Source organism: Balaenoptera acutorostrata, chromosome 17 (genome assembly GCF_949987535.1).
Source record: "Balaenoptera acutorostrata chromosome 17, mBalAcu1.1, whole genome shotgun sequence".
In the NCBI taxonomy this organism is placed as follows: Eukaryota; Metazoa; Chordata; class Mammalia; order Artiodactyla; family Balaenopteridae; genus Balaenoptera; species Balaenoptera acutorostrata.
The window spans coordinates 67,907,239-67,929,535 of NC_080080.1; the positions used below are offsets into that span (position 1 = coordinate 67,907,239).

The 22,297-nt window shown below is 39.7% G+C and overlaps 1 protein-coding gene across 3 annotated transcripts in view; it reads left to right on the forward strand.

The window, feature by feature from the left end:
- The window catches only part of SLCO5A1 (solute carrier organic anion transporter family member 5A1), a 132,942-nt gene that overhangs the window by 103,768 nt on the left and 6,877 nt on the right, over positions 1-22,297 (forward strand). For all 3 annotated transcript variants that reach the window (XM_057532364.1, XM_057532365.1, XM_057532363.1), the window contains 3 exons: positions 14,261-14,420; positions 16,791-17,032; positions 19,110-19,174. In XM_057532364.1, the coding sequence (XP_057388347.1) occupies positions 14,261-14,420; positions 16,791-17,032; positions 19,110-19,174 (467 nt within the window). The remainder of the gene's footprint in view (positions 1-14,260; positions 14,421-16,790; positions 17,033-19,109; positions 19,175-22,297) is intronic.

Sequence of the window (22,297 nt, forward strand, 5' to 3'; positions counted from 1 at the left end):
CAAGTACTGTATCGTGATTAGATTTCCTCCTTTGTACAGCAGTGATTTTCCTGGAATTAAATCACTGCTTATTTTCATTTCCTTTGTTTTCTTTGAGTCTGCTTCTGCCTTCCCATATCCTCTAAGGGCTCAAGAACTTTCAATATGACTTTTCACCCATCCGATGAACTCAGGATTCCATTTCCCCACCCCTTGGAGTCATCTGTATGGGAGCGCTCTGGGCCTGCTGCCCCGCTGTTGCCCCAGGAATCTCACTTGGCCTCTCTCTGTACTGATCCTTCATTTTCTGGGTTCTGTGGATGCCTCTTTTCTGGCTTCCTCCCCCATTTTGTTAGAGCACATCCTCCAGTAGCTACAGGAAGGCTGTCAAGGCTGTTACTTTTTTTTTTTGGAGATTTTTCATGAAATAGCCTCTTTTTTTTTTTTTTTTTTTTTTAACAATTACATTTGATTGCCAAACTGGCTGGGTTAAGAACTTTGGACTGGATGAATCATTTTCACTAAAAATTTAAAGTTTTCACTCCATTTTTGTCTAATTTCTAATGCTCTTGTGGGAATTCTGGCCTTTCTTTTTCCCAATCCTTTGTATGTGCCCTATTTTTCCTTCCTGGGAGTTTCCATTTATTCCCAGTATTCCCAAATTTCACCACAATACACTTTTTTTTTTTCCTCTGAGCACTTGATGAACTTTTAATGTCTGGAGACCATGTCTTTTGTTTCCATTTAAAATTTTTTTTAAAATGTAATTGTTGTTATTTTCTCTCCACAGTTTTTTCCTCCTATCTCTCCTTCATTGATTCTCTACTTTTCTTATTCTTTATAAGCTATGTTATATCTCATTATGGCTTGTCATTTAGTGGATCTCACTGTAGGGTAATTGCAGGGGGACAGCTGGCATTTTCATTGGGGTGCTTAGTGTCAGAACCTGAGGTCTTTACCTTTGAGGTGCTTCAGTTCCTCAAGAGAAGGATGCTCCTATCTCCTGGCTTGGGCTGTGTTGCAGTGGGTTCAGGGTTGTAAGCCTAGCTGCTGACATTCTAGAGCTAGGAGTAGGGTGGTGGGTGGAAGAGGCTAGGGTGCTACTGTTCATTTTGCAAACTTTTACCAAATTCCTCTGTCATCAACCTAGCATCTTGCCAAAGGTCTCTTTCATGTGGTGCTCTTAAGTCCAGAGCCTTTGGTTCATTTTCTCCAGAAAATAGAGGGGGTGGAAGAAGAAGTAGTTATCTACTAAGTAGGGTGGGGAAGGGAACCTGCTTAAAATTGTATCATATTTGGGCCACGACTTTCTTGTGGTGTTTGTCCTTGAGTTCCAAAGGCCTGTTCTTTCTCCTACTACTGGCGTTTATCTTGTCCATATATATATTTAAGTTCTCATTATACTTTCTGTTTTATTGAATCCTTTTTTTCTGAAACTCTCCATAATCTTGCTTCAATTGGATTGGTTGCTCTTTTGCATAACTTATATCCTGGAACTTCCTTTCATAGATCTCAATTGTATCCACTAGGTTTTGTCTGTGTAGTTATTTATTTGTTAACTCCTCATTTTGCCAGAAAAAATTCTTGGATAACTTCCTAGGGAAGGGTTCATGGAAAAAAAAGCTGTCTGAAACCGTAAGTGTATTAAAATGTCTTTATTCTTCTTTCACATTTAAATGATAGTTGGAGTAGGTATAGAATTATAGGTTAAACATTTGTTTTTCTGAGAACTTGGAAACCATTGCTTTGTCATCTAGCATTTAATGTTGCAGATACTTAAATGAAGTTTAATTTCAGTCTGAGTTCTCATTTCTCCATTACCAACTTTATTTGGAAGTTTTGAGGATATTTTTTATTCAAGGTGTTCTGAAATTCCATAAGGAATTCTCTACCCTCTGATTTTGTCTTGGCTGGACTCTTCCAATGTCACTTTCTCGGAGAGACTTTCCCTCTCTGCCCAATATAAGGGAGCCCACTCTCCCCTCATTCTTTATTACATCACCTCTTCAGTTTCCTTGTAGAACATGCCACTATCTGAAATTGTCTTGTTTACTTGCTTTGCTCTTGTCTTTTGTCTCTAAAATATGAGCTCCTTGAGAACAGTTATTATAGCTGCCTACGTAATAGTTGCAGCCCCGCCATCTACAACAAAGTTTGTTGTATGAATGAATGGACAAACGCATGAATGTCTTGGCCCAGGGCTTTGTTCATTAGGCACTTTTAATCTAACACATATGTCCTTTTTTTTCTTTTAACCTCAGGGAGATTTTCTTCTACTATATCTTTACTCGTTCTCCTCTTCATTTTCCCTATGTTCTCCAGGACGCCTGTTTTTCAGATGTTGGAACTTACAGACTCGTTACCTGTATGTTTAACTTGTTTTCTCATATATTTCATATTTTCTTTGCTATGAGAGATTTTTCCAAACCTGCTTTTTTATTCTTTGTGTAAATTTTAAATTTTGAAAATAATTTTTTCTTGGGCATTCTGAGTGTTCCCTTTTAATAGCGTCCTCCTGTTGTTTGAACAGGAGTAATATCTTCTCAGATCTCTCTGTGCATATAATTCAGTTTTTTTTACTTTGTTTCTGTGTCTTACATTTTATCATTTTATTTGAAATGTCAATTTTTCTGTTCATTTACTCTGGGTTTTACAGGTTGACAAGATTCAGTCTAGCATCTGTCAGGTTATGTGTCCCTCTTCCCCACTCACCCCCCACCACACACAAGAACAAGGGAGTTTTATCCTGATTTGTCAACATCTAAGGTAGAAGCTTAGCTTTTAAATTTTTTTTTTATTTTTATTTTTATTTTTTAAATGTTCTTAACCTTTGATGTAAATCTAATTTTATTTCAAACTAATAGGAAAGTATTGCATTTTACATTTTTTTTTAAACTTATTTATTTATTTATTTATTTATGGCTGTGTTGGGTCTTCGTTTCTGTGAGAGGGCTTTCTCCAGTTGCGGCAAGTGGGGGCCACTCTTCATCGTGGTGCGTGGGCCTCTCACTATCGCGGCCTCTCTTGTCGCGGAGCACAGGCTCCAGACACGCAGGCTCAGTAATTGTGGCTCACGGGCCCAGCTGCTCCGCGGCATGTGGGATCTTCCCAGACCAGGGCTCGAACCCGTGTCCCCTGCATTGGCAGGCGGATTCTCAACCACTGCGCCACCAGGGAAGCCCCTTAGCTTTTAAATTTTGTTCCGATTTCTTTAGAAGAGCTTTCTGATGAATTTCGGGGCTCTGAATTGGGGATGGAGGGGGTGGGTATGAGAGTGGAAGGGCCCACTGATACAGTCTTCTCTCCCTCAGGTCTCCAGTTAGTCGCATTGTTTTCAGCTTCGCAGTCACTTTTGCTCCCTGTTGCACCTGCTGGATTTGGATTCAGAGTCGTGTAGAGGTTCCATGGGGCAGGCTGGCTCTTCTCCAGGGTGGCATCTGCTCATTTCACATGAACCTTTGCCTGTCCACTTTTATTCTCATGGAGTTTGGTGTCACTCTTTCCATTTCTCTTTGCCAGCTCGATTCATTTTCATTATACTCACTTTTATTTCAAGTGCCTTCTCAGAAGCGGTGGAAGGCAGACTCCATGTCTTACCTGCTTTTAAACTGCAAGTCCCCTCAAGACTTCTAAGGCTTTTGCTTAACACCGCATCAGTCTTGCCAATCCTGAATCAACTGATTCTGGACTCCCTAGCACTACTGGGAAAAAATTATATAATTGTGCTGATTTGCTCCATTACAAATTGATGAGTTCCAATCTTAGCAGGCCCTCATCTTTGCTGAGCAATCCATTTACTTGGCCCTAGTCAGCTTCCTTTCCTATGCCTCATATTGGTCCATTTAAAAAGAATTCCTTTCTTCAAGTTTTTTTTATCTTACCCTAGCTTGTTTTTCTTGTCGGACAACGTCCTATTCCTTATTACTGAGAAAAAAGAGGTCCCAAGTAAGAATTCCTTGAATTTTTCTGCCCTCTCCCCTCAAAGATAGTATTATTTTCAAAGGCAAGTAATAGCGCCATCATTTTCTAGCTATGTGACCTTGTAAAAAATTATCTAATATTGTTAACTCTTGGTTTCCTCGTATATAAAATGGCGATAATGTCAATCATACCTGGTTACAAGCATAATTAAAGTAAAACACATGCGGTTGAAAGAATTAAAATAATGCAGAAGGGTAGAAAATGAAAAGTCAGTGTCTCCTTCCTCCATCCTCAATCTCCAGTTTGAAGCGTTTAAATATTATAAACAAATATTTGTAGCTTTGATTTTGAGGATTATGTAAGGGAAGGTTTTTGATATTTCCCAGCACAGAGTCTAAGACTTAGTATGTGTTGAAAAAAGTTAGTTTCTTGGCTTTACTCCCTTCCTTTCTAGATCATGCAAAGCGACTCTTTTTTCCTTTTTAAAAGATTAATGAATGTCTGGCATCCACCTCTGCACTGGGACATTACTTATATAGTGATGCTGAAACTAGTAAGAACTTGATGTAAATAAACATTGTAGTTATCTGAATCCATGACTTACGGTACATTTCTTCTTATTTAACTGTATTCAACTAAGAAAAAGTTTATTAGGAGTGCCAGAGACTGCTGCAAGGATCCATTCATTCTAATAATTGTGACCTGACTTCATCGAAGTTTATAAACTAGCAAAAGAAAAACCCAGCTTCCTTGGAGAATTCCTCTAGCTCCCCAAATACTTCTAGGAAGAGAGTTAAAATTGAATTAGTGGGCTTCCCTGGTGGCGCAGCGGTTGAGAATCTGCCTGCCAATGCAGGGGACACGGGTTCGAGCCCTGGTCCGGGAAGATCCCACATGCCACGGAGCAACTGGGCCCGTGAGCCACAACTACTGAGCCTGCGCGTCTGGAGCTTGTGCTCCGCAACAAGAGAGGCCGCGACAGTGAGAGGCCCGCGCACCGCGATGAAGAATGGCCCCCGCTTGCCGCAACGGGAGGAAGCCCTCGCACAGAAACGAAGACCCAACACAGCCATAAGTAAATAAATTAAAAAAAAAAAAAAAAAAAAAAAAGTTTAAAATTGAATTAGTGTAAACACTTTTGGGTGGTACAGCTGCACAGGTTTGACACTTTTAGAGTAGCAGTTACCTTTGTGTGAAGAATAATGGGGCCCTTTCTCCAAGCAGGGTATGGACTACATTTCAGCCTCTCCTTGCTCCCTTGGCTGGGTGCTCTTGTGTAGTGCACAACCTGCTCATCAGTACATGGTTGGCCTGCCTAGTAAAAATGGTAGTTCTGCATGATTTTGAGCCTTGCATGTGGGATTTTTCTCCTTTAAAGCTGATAAAGAGAGAAATGAAGAGAGTGGCAGTGAAGAAAGGAGCCTTTGTTAGACACCTGTTTGGCTCAGGTATGGTGATTGACACTCATGTATATCTTTTATATACACTGCTTACAACATCACTCCACTGTATGTGTTATTAACATCACTCCACTGTATGTGTTATTAACCACATATTTCAGTTAAAGAAACTGAGTTTAGAGAGTAAATGATTTGCCCAAAGTCGTCAGTTAATAACGAGTGGAACTGAATGAAACCCAGATTATCTATTTTAGAGTTTGTATCCTTTCTGAGTACTACACTGAGGTGCTGTTATACATTTTGTATTTTATATAAGCACACATCTAAGTGCACACACCACCTCCTTACTCAGAAAGCTATAGAGAATGCATCCATTTCTTTCAATAGTGCACTAATATTTGGCCTTGCCACTTTCTAGCTGTGTGAGTATGGGCAAGTTAGTTAATCTTTCTGTGCTTGGTTTCTACATCTTTAGGGTAAGGATACTGATAGTATTGATCGTGTTGAATTGCTGTGAAGATTGAATAAGGTACTTGGCAAATTCCTTAACCTCTCTGTGCCTCAATTTCCTTGTCATTAAGATGGGCTAATAATAGTCTTGGTCTCTTAGAATTATAGAGAGGATAAAATGGAATAAAACCCACAGTAATAAGCAATTGTTAAATAACTATTTAATGTTATTTTTCTCATTTTAAATATGAGGACAGAGAAATTCAGAGGGATCAAATAACTTGCTTAAAGTCACACAGCTAGAAAATGATAGAGCTAGGACTGGAACTGAGGTTTCTCTGATTTTGAATGCAATGTTTTTGATTATTAAACTGTCCTGAAAGTAGAAAAAGAAACACAAAGAAGAAAGCACAATATATAAGCCAATTCCATTTATTAAAGTGTGTGTGAGAAGCTCCAGGTTCACCAGCATGGTGAATTTTCTGACATTAAAGGAGTTAATGACTAACCCATCTGTGAATTAGCATCGAGTGCTCAAGAGACACCTAAGTGCCTGGGATGGGGTTGGGATGTTTTAGAAAGATGAACTTTTCCTGTTGAGCCACAATGGAGTCACAGGTTTTTGGTAGAATGGACCTGATGTGTTATTAGTGGTTCCCTTAGAAAATTCAGATTTGCTAGCCAAGATGTGGAGACAACTTAAAGGTCCATCAGCGGCTGAATGGATAAAGAAAATGTCATATATACATATAATGGAATAAGATTCTGCCTTAAAAACGAAATTCTGTAATATGCGACAAAATGGATGAACCTTGAAGACGTTATGCTAAGTGAAAGAAAATAGTCACAGAAAGCAAATACTGTATGATTACTCTTTTTTTTAAAAAATAATTTTTATTTATTTATGGCTGTGTTGGGTCTTCGTTTCTGTGCAAGGGCTTTCTCTAGTTGCGGCAAGCGGGGGCCACTCTTCATCGCGGTGCACGGGCCTCTCACTATCGTGGCCTCTCTTGTTGCGGAGCACAGGCTCCAGACGCACAGGCTCCAGACGCGCAGGCTCAGCAATTGTGGCTCACGGGCCCAGTTGCTCCGCGGCATGTGGGATCCTCCCAGACCAGGGCTCGAACCCGTGTCCCCTGCATTAGCAGGCAGATTCTCAACCACTGCACCACCAGGGAAGCCCTGTATGTTTCCTCTTATATGAAGTATCTAAAATAGTTAAATTCATAGAATCGAAGAGCAGAATGGTGGTTGCCAGGGTCTGGGGGAAGAGGGAAACATAGAGTGACTAATCAATGGAAACAACGTTTTAATAAAGCAAGATGAACAAGCTCTAATGTTGATGATGCCCAAAGGAGGCGTGTCCACTTCACTAAATGGCCTTGGACAGCCCTCCCCACCCCCACAAAACGTCAGATCTCCAGTTTCCTTTATCTTCTGAATTTAGAGGGAGGTGTCTTTATGAGGTAGGCAAACATTGACAATTGTGCCAAACTTTGATCCTTAGGGTAATTGCTGGCAATTTAAACAGTAATATTAACTTGGTTTGGTCACTCAGTATAGATTATATTAAAGATTTATTCACTTCCCTTCAAAATAAATCTTTATTTTTCTAAAACAAAACAAAACAATAACAACAAAAAAGGTGACTAAGCTCTAGACATCTGCTGTACAACTTTGTGCCTGTAGTCAACAATACTGTACTGTACACTTGAAATTTTGTTAAGAGAGTAGATCTCATGTTAAGTGTTCTAACCACAATATGACGAAACTAAAGAAAAAAAATTCAGATTTGATTTTCCTAGCACCCACAATTTCCCTGCAGTTTTAATTAAGAAATGTGTTTTGCTTCCCCTCTGTGTCTGCCTAACTGTATTTCACACAGCTGTGTCCTAATCATTTTGTCGACAAAGGAGCCAGTGAAAACTGTAGCTTAAGCAATACTTTATATAAACACATTGTATAATGTGAGTTGTTTGTTCTTTACCTTCAAATAGTTTTTTCAAACGGGGTTAAATCTGATGTCCATCTACAGAATTTTTCAACAGTACTGTCTTGATAAATCATTTAATAATTCTAGCTTTGTTATCTTTCATCAAGTGTCATCTCTTTGAACTTAAACTAAAATCTATTATATCATCTTCTGATTTGGAGACTTGAGTTACTGGGTCAGAACTTTTCCAGGGATGATTTCTTGAGCTATGACATGACGAAGATGCATTTGCTCAGTTTTCTGAGAGCATTTTCGGCAATGCCTGTGATCCACGAGTCCACAGGTCCAAAATCTCAGGGGTTGGGGTGTTCTTCTCAAGTTACTTCTCTCAATATAGTTTTATTGTCCCAAGGTACTAAGACATAAATATTGTCTGTTAATTCAGACCTTTGCTGCAACTCACCAAAGGTACATTTCATCATCTTTGTCACCACTCCTGAACTTGCCATCCTGCCAGTATTTAGATAGTATTCTACTACCAGCGTTTGAGTGACTAGTATTTCTAGCCAGATCATTCCTAATTTCTCTTATTAAACCATTCCTCTCTTCTGTGTTTCACAGACAACTTAACCTTCTGAACGTTTTTTTTTCCTATTTAATTTCTTTGGTGCCATTCAAGATCTTTTATTTATTATAGGCATTACTAATTTTAAAGGCAATTCCTGAAAAATAGAGAAAAAATAGTTTACTTAAAGGATCTTAGATATGTGTGTTTCTGGACTATCTTGGCTACTTTTATTAATAGGCTTACAGTTCATTTCTAGCTGTAAGTATATGATTTGATCTATTTTTGGCTCTATTTGGGAGATACAAACAAAATTTGCTTTACTTCATTTTTAGGAGTATCGAGGGGATATAAAATATAAGCAAATTTTCTTTCCAGTGAGTTTTAAGTTTTGTAACTGAGATCTAAACAAATTACAGGAACTCTGTAAAACTATATAATATCTGTGTAAACACAGTAAGCCTTGAACCTATATTATTAAACTCGGGACCAAATTTGCTATTCATAACGTCATATTAACATAGTCAATAGAAAATGTTCATCATATAATGTTAGCAGGAAAAATAGAATTTAGAACACTCTGTGAAATCTTGATAACAGTATGTTATTAATGTTAATTTATATGCATATTGAAAAAAGAGCAAAGGGAAGTAAATATACTAAAATCATAATGATGGATATTCCTGGATTGTAGTATTACTGTGTGAGTTTAATTTGACTTTTTAGTCCTTTTGTATTTTCCAAACTTTCTACAATGAATATGTATTACTTTAAAAATAAATAAAGGCATTTCAAGATGTTGTTAAGGGACACATCATTTTATTAAAAATGATTCTGGATTTAAAGAGACGGTTTGTATAAGTTGTAGGTTATTATATGTAAATTTCAAGTTATATCTGGTTTGAATTTGTTGACTACAAAGCTAAAGGAAGCTTTAACAATAAAAAGAATGATTGGATGCAGTAACCGTAACTTTCATGAGTAGAGTCCTGGGGAACCCTAAGCTATCCCATGAGTTATCACATACTCCCCTGTGTTGATCATGCTTCTCTCCGCTCACGTAGGCAGGAGGGGCGTTGACAACCATTAACTGTTAAGCTGTTAAGGTCATACAGCTTCTAAATGGTAGGCCTGCAACTGGACCCTCATCTAGTTTTCTGACTGTTCTCTATATGAGTAAATAAGAAAATGACATCTTCCTTTTTGAAAAGAAAATCATCATGAAGGCCTTTTGTGCTCTTTGTGTTTATGACTGTGTTACTTTTATTCCTTCCTGCTTCTGCCCTGTGTAGATAAAGAAAACACATCAGTATCTTCATGCCTGTTATGTGCTAGGAACTCGCTGGGCGCTGGGTATCCATTTACTTATCTAATCCTCCCATCAACCCTGCGATATAGATATTCTGGTCTCTATTTTACAACACAAGTGAAGTCGTTCTAGATTTGTTCATGGCACTGGTGAATTGTAGATATGGAATTGAACCCACTTTTTTTATTTTTTATTTTATTTTTTTATTTGTGGCCGTGCTGAGCGGCTTGCAGAATCTTAGTTCCCCGACCAGGGATTGAACCTGGGCCCTCAGCCGTGAAAGCACAGAGTCCTAACCACTGGACCACCAGGGAATTCCCTGAACCCGCTCTTTCTGACTCTAATGCTCAGCACAGTGAGAGCTGAGTGCCAGGAAAGCTGCATTAGAGGGAGAAGAAGGCGCAGGGTGAGCACACAGAAGACTCAAGGAAAACCATGGCCAATTACACAAAGCGGGTCTGCTGCTGTCGGGGTTTAAGGGTACACACTGTGGAGACAGAGATAACTGGGTTTAAATCCCTCTCTGATTCTTACTAGTTTTGTGAACTTTAACAGTACCTATCTTATCCTCTCAGATATTCAGTTTCATTATCTGAAAGTTGGAGACACAATCATAATAATTTTAATTCTCATGAGGAATGCATGAGGTAACTTCTATAGAGATCTCAGTGCACAAGTCCTGGAGTAAAATTAGGACTATGTAAATGTTAGTTCTAAATGATGATGATGATGATGATGATAGTAGTATTATTTATAAACCTGAAGTTGCACAGCTATATCTGGCCAAGGAAGAGCTTTAATATAAAGCCAAGAATTTAAGCAGAATTGAAAAGAAACATTCTAATTGAAGTCTCCTTAAAGACTGAGATAAATTGATAAAAATTTAAGAAATTATGAGAAAGATACCATTTCTTTTAGTTGATTAGTATATTTTGCCTGAAAGGTTTTTGTTGCATGGGTCATATTCTTTTAATCCATGTGGCTTGAATATAAGATGTATGGATCCCTATTTGTCATATCTCTTAGTAAGGAGAAAATTAACAGGAGGCAGAAAGAAGGTTAAGGGGATCCTCTTTGATTTGTGGAAACCAGTAGAAGTGTGTCAGGTGGGGAAGTCCAAGCGTTCTTTAGGTTTTGGGGTGGGGTGATGTGACACAATTTGTGTATGTGTGTGTGTGTGTGTGTGTGCGAGAATATGTGTGTGATTTGAGAGCAACTTTATCCTTACATACCCAGCTGTAATGGCTCCATGGTAGAGATTTTTACTTGTGTTAAACCTCAATCTGTTTTATTGTTGTATATTACTTTAAATAAACATTGATCCCTAAGCAGTTGATTTAATGAAAATTAGGCAGCAAGCTTGCTCTTCTTCCCTTTTTTGTTCATGCTTTTGGTCTCCCCATGGCTGGTTTTCTTAAAGCCTCAATGATCGTGGGGCATGTCATTATGCCTTTCATAGTTTCCTAGGCTTGAAAATCAGTAAGTTGCACTAGTTAACCTCAGAGACTCCTCCCATCTCTCTAATTGTATAATTCCATGATTTTTATAGTAACATGTCATGTGTGACCTAGGTTTGCAGCTTGGACCATGCAGTTATAAGGCATTTGTTAGTGAGTCATTGTTCCTGTCATGGAAAGAACACTTACATGGACACTGAGTTAACATGAGCCTCTTGTTTGCAAGGCTAACTTGTCAGTAATGTTTTCATTTATTAGAAGGGTGATGTACTGTCCCTTTGCACAAGGATGAGTGTGGTGTACTACAGTCCTTGTAAATTTTGTACTCCCATGATGGTCTTAGCTCAGGCTAATGAGAGGTTGCTTGGAGTGACTCCGATTTAAACGCTTGCACTATTATTCTAATCCAGTCTGTTTTCTGGAGTGTGAGTGATAGTCAAACAAGACGTTATTATTCTTAAAAATAATTTTTTTTAAATCAGCGCAGTGTAAAGGATTAACTGTGTCAGCATCTTTCTTTTTTTTGTGCCACTATGGCCTTTTTTCCGAATGACATTTTCCATGAATGCCTCTTTCTTTTCACTGCTATTTATATTTGTTGCTTGTTTTGATTTTCTTAGAGCTTTCCATATTGTATCATTTCTTTGTATCAGACACGATGACCTCATGAGAAAAGCACGCATACCCAAGGGTGACCTGGGACTGTACCTTTGTTTCCAGAACTCAGGAAAGCTTTTGCCTTCCTGTCATTGGTGTGTGTTCTGAGCATCTGTTGACATTCTCTTTAGATTCCTTTCTCTTGAGTGGACATACCCATAAAGGAGAGGTATTTGAAATATGTGGCTGTCATAAATGAATACGAAGCATGCTGTTAATAGGAAATTCCTTGTAACTTTTAAATATGCATAGTAAAAACCCTATTGTACGGATTTGAAGCGTGTCATTTTTAGTGACTAAGCATGCAGGCATATAAATCCCTTTTATTTGGTCATGGCTTGCAGTTTGGTTCTTGAAGAACTAGTGAAGATAATAGTAATTCACACAGAATACTCTTCATGTGATATCAATTAAAATAGCACTAATCGGGACTTCCCTGGTGGTCCAGTGGTTGAGAATCTGCCTTCCAGTGCAGAGGGTGCGGGTTTGATCCTTGGCTGGGGAACAAAGATCCCACATGCCGTGGGGCCACTAAGCCCACGCGCCACAACTAAAGAGCCCGCGGGCCACAACTAAGACCCAACACAGCCAAAAATAAATAAATAAATGTTTTTTAAAAATAGCACTAATCAGCCTCATAATGAATCATTTGGCTTCCTCAGACGTCCATTTCATCATCCTTGGAATGTGGAAATAGGTCTAGAACAGGGTTTCTCAGACTCAGTATACCGAGATTTGGGTCAGTTAATTCCTTATCCTGGGGAGGGACTGTTCTGTGTATTGTTGGACTTTTAGAAGCAGCCCTGACCTCTACCCACTAGATGCCAGTAGCATGCCTTTAGTTGTGACAAACAAAAATGTCTCCTGACATTGCCGAAATTGCTGCCCCTGTGAGAACTACTGGTCCCGAATCACATTTTAAAGGTATATTCAATTTATTTATTTATTTATTTATTTGGCTGCATTGGGTCTTCGTTGCTGTGCTCAGGCTTTCTCTAACTATCAAATGGTATGATTCTAAGAGTCGGTGAATATAATAATTATGAGAGTATTGTGACAATTTCTTCTGTGGAGGGATATGAATGAAGAATAGAGTTTATTTTCCTTTTGCCTCTTTGGAAGTCTTTCTTGGTAAGGTTTAAATATTGCTGTGAACTTGTTCCTTCCATTAAAATTCGATGACTCAGTTACCAACGTGTGAAAGAGGACACAGGGGAAAAGCCTTTGGGCAAACAACACTTTATGTTTATGGATTAATACATATGGTTGGGATGGACTAAGCTACTGGGTGAGTGGTTACTCAACATAGTCATTAAGGGTAAGTCCTGGAACATAACAGACATTCCAAAGTATCTGCTGGATGGAGGGAGGATGGATAGCTGGGCAGGTGAATGAAGGATCTGCTATTGCCAGTTCATGTGGCTTTAGGAATGGTACGTCATCAGTGACACCTAAAAACGGTGGTCATGAAAGCAAAGGAAGGAGGTCACTGGATGTGAGCACTCAGAGCCCCTTTCATCCTTCCATGATTCCCTCTGGGTACCTGCCTGCCTCTGTCTTTCCATAGCCATTTCCTTACATCTCTCTCTCGGGCCCTATATCCTTACTTGCCTGCCCTCTCCCCCTTTTTTAGATTTTTTTGACGTGGACCATTTTTAAAGTCTCTATTGAATTTGTTACGATATTGCTTCTGTTTTCTGTTTTGGTTTTTTGGCCACGAGGCATGTGGGATCTTAGTTCCCCAACCAGGGATCAAACCCGCACCCCCTGCATTGGAAGTGCAGAGTCCTAACCACTGGACTGCCAGGGAAGTCCCTTTTCCTCCTTTTATATTTCTTGCCTGAACTGATTTTATTAGAGTTTAAAATATTGTATCACTTCTTTGAATCAGACATCATGATCTCATGAGAAAACAGAACCCATCACGTTTGCCTGTAAATCCACATCTGGGCATTCTTGAGGGAAGGAGAGTTTAATGGTTCTTCTCTGGTCATCTGAATCAAACCAGTGATGTGATTCCTGACGGTCTTCGAAAAATCACCTCCTTTTGATTTTCTAGAGTCCCATGTCTTTCTTTGATAATTTATTCCAGAATAATTAAAGTTTTTGGTCAAAGGACCTTATGTTGATAACTCTGATTGATGGATTCCATGTTAATGTCCTCATCATGATATTATTAGTTTGGCACAGAAGAGTATTTCTTCCATTTTACAGTTAAAGAAATCGAGGGTCCAATTTGTTAAGACATAGAGCCAAGTGTCTATAGTAAGTGAGTAGTTTATTTATATGAAGGTTAGAACTTCTGACCCAGATCCGTATTACCAAGAAGGAGGATGGAATCGAGGTATGATAAATAATTTGATACGAACGTCGTACTGAATCTGTAGGACCAGAAAATTGAAACATTTTTCTTTACGTTTTGTTTTAAAGTCATAAAAATAATTATCTAGGGTGCTACGTCAAGGTACCATGGCTTTGATTTCATGGGAATATCTTCTCTAAAACGGACACAAGACTGAACATCAAGAACTGTCCTATGAGTTTTATTTTAACAGATGTTGCTCATGATCTACTTCTTTTTTCTCTTAGACCTTCTCTGACCATGCCTCACAGGAATCTGACAGGAAGCTGCAATGTGAATTGTGGTTGTAAAATACACGAGTATGAGCCAGTCTGTGGATCGGATGGAATTACATACTTTAACCCTTGTCTGGCTGGCTGTGTTAATAGTGGTAACGTGAGCACTGGGGTGAGTATATTTCACAAGTTCCTGTACTGTTGTTAGATTTCACATGCAAACACAAGGCTTCAGTCTCCCTTTTCAAGAAACTTCAAATAATCTACAAAATACCTTCTGTCAAACACCCAGAGGAAAGAAAATTATGCAATACTATATCAATTTTTTTTCCAGGGATGATTGGAGCATTTGTGTATGGTGATCTGATTCCACATCAGCACTCCCCTGCTTACATTCTGTGCCAACCCAGTGAAATTTTATAAGGTTGAGTGCTAGCTTTCTCCTTTGTTGCCCTGACAGGGCCCTTGTGATGGACTTGAAGGTCAAGACGACCACATTTGGTGCTGATAGAAGAGAATAGGAGAGTACCTCCCCTGAACACAGCCTGTAGATGGGCAATGGCCATTTTTCATAGACTATATTATCAGTTCAGACTTTTTTTTTAAACTTTCAGAGTAAAGATATTTCTTTCAGTTCAAGAATAGGCTATTTTGAGAATTCCCTTCCCCGTGAATTATAAATAGTCTGTAATACTGTGGGAGAAGGTTTTCATATTCTACTCAGTTCTTTATTGAGCCTTGTTTCATTCTTTGCATAAGAACAGATTGTAGGAGGCTGCTTTCATTAAAAGGTTAAAGTGCATTTGCTTGTTCTGTGCAGGCGATACGGGATTATACTGTTGACTGCCTGTTTTGGGGATGTCATATTTGATTTCTGAGTTTTAAACTATAGTGATAAATTGAAATTCCTTTTGCTGGCCCCCCGTTATGTAATTGGTGAGCTCCAGGGTGTGACCGAATTGAAAGGGACAGTGAGATCTATTCTTCTCAGTGGCTAAGTTCTGCCCTGGGAGTGAGTGAGTCCTCTGGTACAGCGTGCTCATTTTTTTTAACTTTAAAAATAACTTTATTACACTCACTTGATGTCATGCTGAAAATTGACAACACAAGCGTATAAGTAGCACATAAGCCGTGGAGTGTCTCTGTCTTATCACAATTTGAAAAATTGATACATACTTTTCTAACAACAGAGGCATGGATTATTCCTATTTAAGCAGCCATGTATACAACTTGTCTTCCAGTCTAGTTATTGGAAAGGATAAATCAGAAATATGCAAAGATGTCTTGCTACACATTGTAGGGTTAACCAAACAACACACTAAAAACTCAATTGATAAAGAAAACCAAGAGCATTGCATAATTAAAAATCGATAGCAACTTTGACCAACCTTACCCTTGGCAATAAATGTGGATGTACGTATGCCTAAGGAGGTCATGCACACAGATGGCCACATGTCCTATTTTATGGAATCTAGTTCCATTTCTGACTATCTTTCCTGGGAGTGCAAAAAGAAGGGGGTGGAAGGAGATAACATCAGGCTTTCTGGACCTTACTCTGGTCCAGACATCTGGTCATTTGCCAAGATAAACAATAACCTGAGGCTTCAAAACTCTCTTCAGGGGAGTGGGGAAAACATGGGCTCCTTGGGGATCATATCCCCGGGTCAGCCATCATTCTTACAAAGAGGCCCACAGTCCTTGGAGCACAGGCAGCCGAACAGTGGCCCATCTTTGTATTTGTTCCTCCTGCTTCTCTAGGTGGTCAAGAGGTCACAATGACAGTGAATTCATCTGATGTCCATTCAGTAAAAGCAGCATAATAGGCAGGAAAGGTTAATTGGCTGTTTTGTTTGAAACACGTTTTTAGTCCCTTGCATTAGCTGGTTTCAAATGAAACAGCCAATGATATGTTCACTATTAGAGACGCTGAAGTCATCACGGTTGCGTTATGAATTCTCTGTATTTATTTAACAGATATTTACTTTAGGTCCTACACTGTGTTCAGGGTTATGCTAGGCACTCCGGTGAGCACAAATAAAAATAAGGCTTAGTTCCTGTTTTTGAAGGGCTTCTTTAATCGGAGAGCTCAAGAATTAAAAAGCCATGGAAACAGCATATGATTATGACCCCGAATGAGCATATGGAATGTGAATGGTATAGCATTGAATGTTGAAAGCTTCTTATCAAAGTTTAGGTTTAAACAATCTTGACCAGCAGATTTTGATGTTGTTAGATGCGCTCTTTGGATCCACACTGTTAAAACGAGGAAGATATTTTCTTTTCTTTCTTTTTTTTTTTTTTTTTGGCCGCTCTGTGAGGCTTGCGGGATCTCAGTTCCCCAACCGGGGATTGAACCCGGGCCATGGCGGTGAAAGCCTGGAATCCTAACCACTAGGCCACCAGGGAACTCCCAGAAGATATTTCCAATGAAATATTCTGCATAGTTTTAAATGCTAGAGTGATTTTAGAGCATTTTAACTTTGTCTGACTATTCCTATGCTGAATTTTGCTTAGCATCCAACTGACCTTTGTTATCACTTAGATACGGAACTACACAGAGTGCACCTGCGTCCAAAGCCGCCAAGTGATCACGCCCCCCACAGTGGGGCAGCGCAGCCAGCTCCGCGTGGTCATCGTCAAGACGTATCTCAATGAGAACGGCTATGCTGTGTCTGGGAAGTGTAAACGGAGCTGTAACACCCTCATCCCGTTCTTAGTTTTCCTGTTCATAGTGACCTTCATCACAGCATGTGCCCAGCCGTCAGCCATCATAGTCACTCTCAGGTGAGGACAGCATTCGACGTCTAGGGTGGGTTATACACTCGGAGTTGCCAGAATTCCTGGTCCAGACTGGGGGCTGATGTGGTAAAACAGAGAGGAAAGCAAAGTGAGATTGTGCAGGAAAGCGCTCAGACATTTACCCGGTGAATTTAAGAGAAGGGAGTTTTCCCATGTCAGGCAAGGAAAGGAAGATGGTACCATTTCATACTTCCGAACTTTCCTTATTCAGATGGGTTCTCTCCCTATAGTTCAGGGAGACTGATTTTGGGTGCCTTTGGTCCCTGAAGTCTCTACCCTAAAAGGTTCAAGTGCAGGAACTGAAAGCCATGACCGTTATAGCTACAAGAAACCTGGCCCTAGAGGAGGTGGCAAGTCATTTGGGGAAGTTGCTAAATTGTGCACATAGTGAAGAATATTATCTCCAACCCTGTAGATGGTTAATACTCCAGGATCAGTGCCATTGCTGCTGGTCTTGCAGTTCCAAATGCTGCTTTAATTAATTTCACTGTCATATAAAATTTTGACATTGAATCAAGGAAAGGGCAGACCTGGAAACGTATTTATTAAGTTGTTCGCGCTGTGCTTTCTTTGCTGTGTTCCATATCCTGTTCGTGTTTTTTGGCTTCTAAGAGAGAATGTGAAAGTTACCTTAATGGAAGCCCTATTTAAAATGCTGACACCAGCACATTCGGATCAGAGTTTTGGTATTTGCAGTAAAGACCGCAGTGGACCAAGGAAGGAAGGGGGCAGCGTGGTGAAGAAACAAAAGCACGCCCACAGCAGCTTTAGGGGGGCTGGGGTGCAGGGTGATGATGAGGGAGTGAGGGGTGTCAGTCTCTAGTCTCCCTTTTATGCCCTCCCTGGCTCCTCAGTACCCCGCAATGCTGGGCACCTGGTGGGATGTATCTGCTGAGACGTCGTTCTCAGCAGGGCAGTTGGGCTGCCCCCATGCTTGTTCTGCATATTCTGGCTTCCCTTCTATGGGATGCTGAGTTAGACCACGTTCAGCCGATGCGTTCCTTGACAGATAACAGCACACGAAAGTCCCATTGGTCCCAATGGTTTACTCACTCAATTCCTCCATCAGCAGATACTTACGGAGTAACAAAAATGTGTTCCACACTGGGGAAATTGCTATGAGAAAATAAAGAAATTAGGGGAAAAGATGACAAGCATGCTGGTCCATTCTATACTGAGAACCCTATGTGTATGGGATAGAAAGGATAAAGTACTTCGTCATGAAAAAATGTGAATCATTAATAATCTAATACTTTGAACTTTAATTCTACAGGAGATGTTAAATAACCCAGATAAGGGCTGCCCATTTTATAATGTTCAAACATGGCAGATCACCAGTCGGCTTCTAACCCAAAACTTGAGAAAAGGAGCCCTTTAATCTTTGCTAATTACAAAATCAATAGACTCCAGTCTTCCTGCCATGTGGGAATTACTTGGAGCATAAGTTTTAGGAAAAGAAGAAAATGTGAGGTGACTGGGAAGGGTTCATTCTTTTTCTAACTTTTGACTTGTTTCCTACACATTTTGGGACCATTTAAAAAAAAAACAAACTTTTTTCTCTATACTTGAGAAATTACGGAGTTATGTTCAGTGTACACACCTACCATTCTGGAAAGTGCAGGCAAACAGAGAAAAAGAATGCAATAGTTAGGATAAAATGCTACATATATATATATATATATATATATATATATTTTTTTTTTTTTTTTTTTTTTAACAGAATTGATTTTGCAAACTCAGAGCCACTTCTGTACCTTCAGCAAACTCAGTTAGAGCCACTTCTGTACCTTCACTTTCTATACCTTCAGCTCTGAACCTTTGTCCTTCCACCGTTATTTACACAAAAAGTAGAGTTAATCGGAGTTTCTTTGCAGTCTTCACTGGGGAGACCTTTATTCGGTGATTTAGCCATAAGCAGTCTTGTTCTGCTATTGTTAGTAAATTCTAGCGAATTCAATATTTTGGCCCAGCGTGTTTGGTCCCTGGCTCTGCAAGCTTGATTTGACATTCATTTTCTTGACGCCATTATTCTAAAACATTTCTTTCTTTACCTTCTTCGTAGGTCCGTAGAAGATGAAGAGAGACCTTTTGCCCTGGGAATGCAGTTTGTTTTGTTGCGAACACTTGGTATGTTCCTGTATTTCCAAGAGTGCCTCTTTGTTCCTCTTTGTAGATGGCAAATTTCCACTGTCCTTTAAAAATGGCAAGTCAAGTCATTTGTTACCTTTCGTAGTAGCTAGGATTTTACACGTTAGCGGGGAGGCACAACTTCCTCATTTCCTGACTTGGACTAAACGCTGACCAATTCTGTCACTGGTGAAAGAAAACAAAACTGACTTTAGATCAGTTTCTCTTTCACTGTGAACATAAACTTGGGCTAAATTCCCCAGAGTTTTGTAGAGTAAGAAATCTTGAACCAAGAAATTGTTACGGGCTAAAGGACCTTGATGTTTTTGTCCCTTTTGTGCCTTTGTAACATGAAAGTGATGGGATTTGGTGCTCATTTTTTTGTGTGTGTGAAAACTTCAATTCCTTACTTCTTTCCAGTCATTTTATTGGGCTGGGTAAAGAGTATACCGATCAAGTTCCCTGAAGAAAAGAAATTAAAAATTCTAAAACAAAAAAAAGAGAAAGTTTTCCAAACAGATATATAAGGACTACATTTTACTTATTAACAAAAGAAGCTCATTAGCGCTATGTCAGTGGGGTAAGTCCCAGAGTTTATTTGGACGTGAAGAATAGCCTTCTGATTTTTACAAACACTGTATCACTTGTGGTGTCTTGGAACAGTGACAGGGAAACAGCGTGTGAAGTGACCCATTCCCTTGATGGATTTCAATGTATTTTTATGACTTCCTCATTGTCAGGCATATTTTTTCTTTCTTAAGTGGCAGTGTCATCTTCTTCAGCTGTTATTTTCCCCAGTAATCAGTATCATTGCCCACAGCACAAAAAATTACTTTTTTGATTCAAGTTGCTTATTTCAATCTTGAAGGATGAAACATTTTAAACACTTAAAAATCATCTGGCCCTTGGCAACATGAATACTCTTTGAAATTCTCATTTTGTCTCATGTTGTGCTTGATGGCCCAGACTTATTTATTTTTTGGCTGTGTTGGGTCTTCGTTTCTGTGCGAGGGCTTTCTCTAGTTGCGGCAAGTGGAGGCCACTCTTCATCGCGGTGCGCGGGCCCCTCACCATCGCGGCGGCCTCTCTTGTTGTGGAGCACAGGCTCCAGACGCGCAGGCTCAGCAGTTGTGGCTCACGGGCCTAGTTGCTCCATGGCATGTGGGGTCTTCCCAGACCAGGGCTCGAACCCGTGTTCCCTGCATTGGCAGGCAGACTGTCAACCACTGCGCCACCAGGGAAGCCCTGATGGCCCAGACTTAGAGTGAGGACTTGTCAGTGGGCATCAAAGGCTTCTGGTTGTTTTGAATTAGGTGGCTTTTTTTTTTTTTTTTAAATATCAGATTTTAATTTCACTTATTTTGCAGAGGGGGCGCCGTGCCACACAGCTTTCAGGATCTTAGTTCCCTGACCAGGGATTGAACCCTGGCCATGACAGTGAAAACGCCAAGTCCTAACCACTGGACTGCCAGAGAACTCCCTGGGCAGCTTATTTTTTTGGTAACATTAATAACTTTGAAAGCACCGTTTTCCAAAGAATGCTGGTTCAAGGAACTACTGACATTCTGTGATGTAGTTAAGAAGTTTGCCTTACACTTCTCATTGAAAACAAAAAAAGTTATTTTCAAAGAAGGAAATTTGTTTAGCAAAGGGGTAGTTGAATAAGAAATGAAAAAAGTAGTTCCTCCTTTTTGCTTGGCCTGTCTCTGATGCCAGGGGCTTGGGTGATTTCATATGGATGCAGAATAAGTCAACAGATGCACACCACAGCATAAGGAATTAGTGGAGGGAGAACAAACATATCAGGAATTTATTATTTAATTCAACCTTACCTTAAGTTCCACTGATGATGAAAAAGTAGAGTTAGGCGAACCAGCCACTTTCCATTTCCCCAAGTGCCAAAGCAAAAAGAGAGTTTCAGGTATTTCAATGATGTTAAATTTTTAAAAAGTGAAACATAGTTGATGTACAATATTATGTTAGTTTCCAGTGTACTACATAACAATTTGACGTTTGCAAACATTATGACATGATCACGACGATAAGTCCAGTAACCATCTGCCCCCATACAACATTATTACAATATTATTGACCGTATTCCTTATGCTGTATATTACATCCCTGTGATTTATTTATGATCTAAGTTTTGTACCTCTTAATCCCCTTCATCTATTTTGCCCAGCCCAATAATGTTACATTTCAGTTGTAGTGACCATATCTCCTTTTAAATGATTACAGTGTATTTAAAAATGTATCACTCGGGGGACTTCCCTGGCGGTCCAGTGGTTAAGACTCCGTGCTTCCAATGCAGAGGGCTTGGGTTCCATCCCTGGTCAGGGAATTAAGATCCCACATGCCGTGCAGTGCAGCCAAAAGATACAAATGTACCACTCGCAGCCTCCTGGGCTATTAGCCCACCTATCCTCTCTCCCTTCTTCCCCTCCTCCTTCCCTTCCTCCCTTCTCTCTTTTCTTCTTCCTTTTCTTCCATTCATCACTTCCTTTTATAAACTCTTATTGAGGATCCATGGGCTGTCCTGATAGGTCCTTGGGATGTGAAGAATAAAAGGCATGGTCCCTGCCATCGAGGAGCTTATGGGTGACAGCCTTACAAATCGTTTAAATACTGGGTGATAGTGGACAAAATGGAGGTGTACACAAAATGCAATGGTAATACGGTAGCATCTGAGTGAGTCAGGAATTTAAAGGGGGAGTAGATATTTGCAAGGTGAACAAGTTGGGAATGGGGACACATTTCAGCAAAGGGAGTAACATGTGATGTGATGAAGGTGGTCTACTTGGGTAGACACTTTTCCTTATGGGAGTAAAGAAATGTCTACATCATAGCCCAAACAATGAAGCTGCTACTCATCACAGGTGCTGCATAAGCTGTAAAGATGAATATTATGCCTTATTTATTTCCATACTCCAAGAGCCATTTGACGTGGTTTCTGACTTAAAGGGGACAGTGCTTGCCTTATACTCTTCCTGCATCCAAAGCTAGAACCCAACCCACAAGAACTAAGTGTACTGAATTTTTGTGGATCATAAAGGGTTCTCATATGGCCAGTTGTGTATTTCATAACAAAATCTGATTTTTTAAGTTTAAAAGGATTCCCTAATT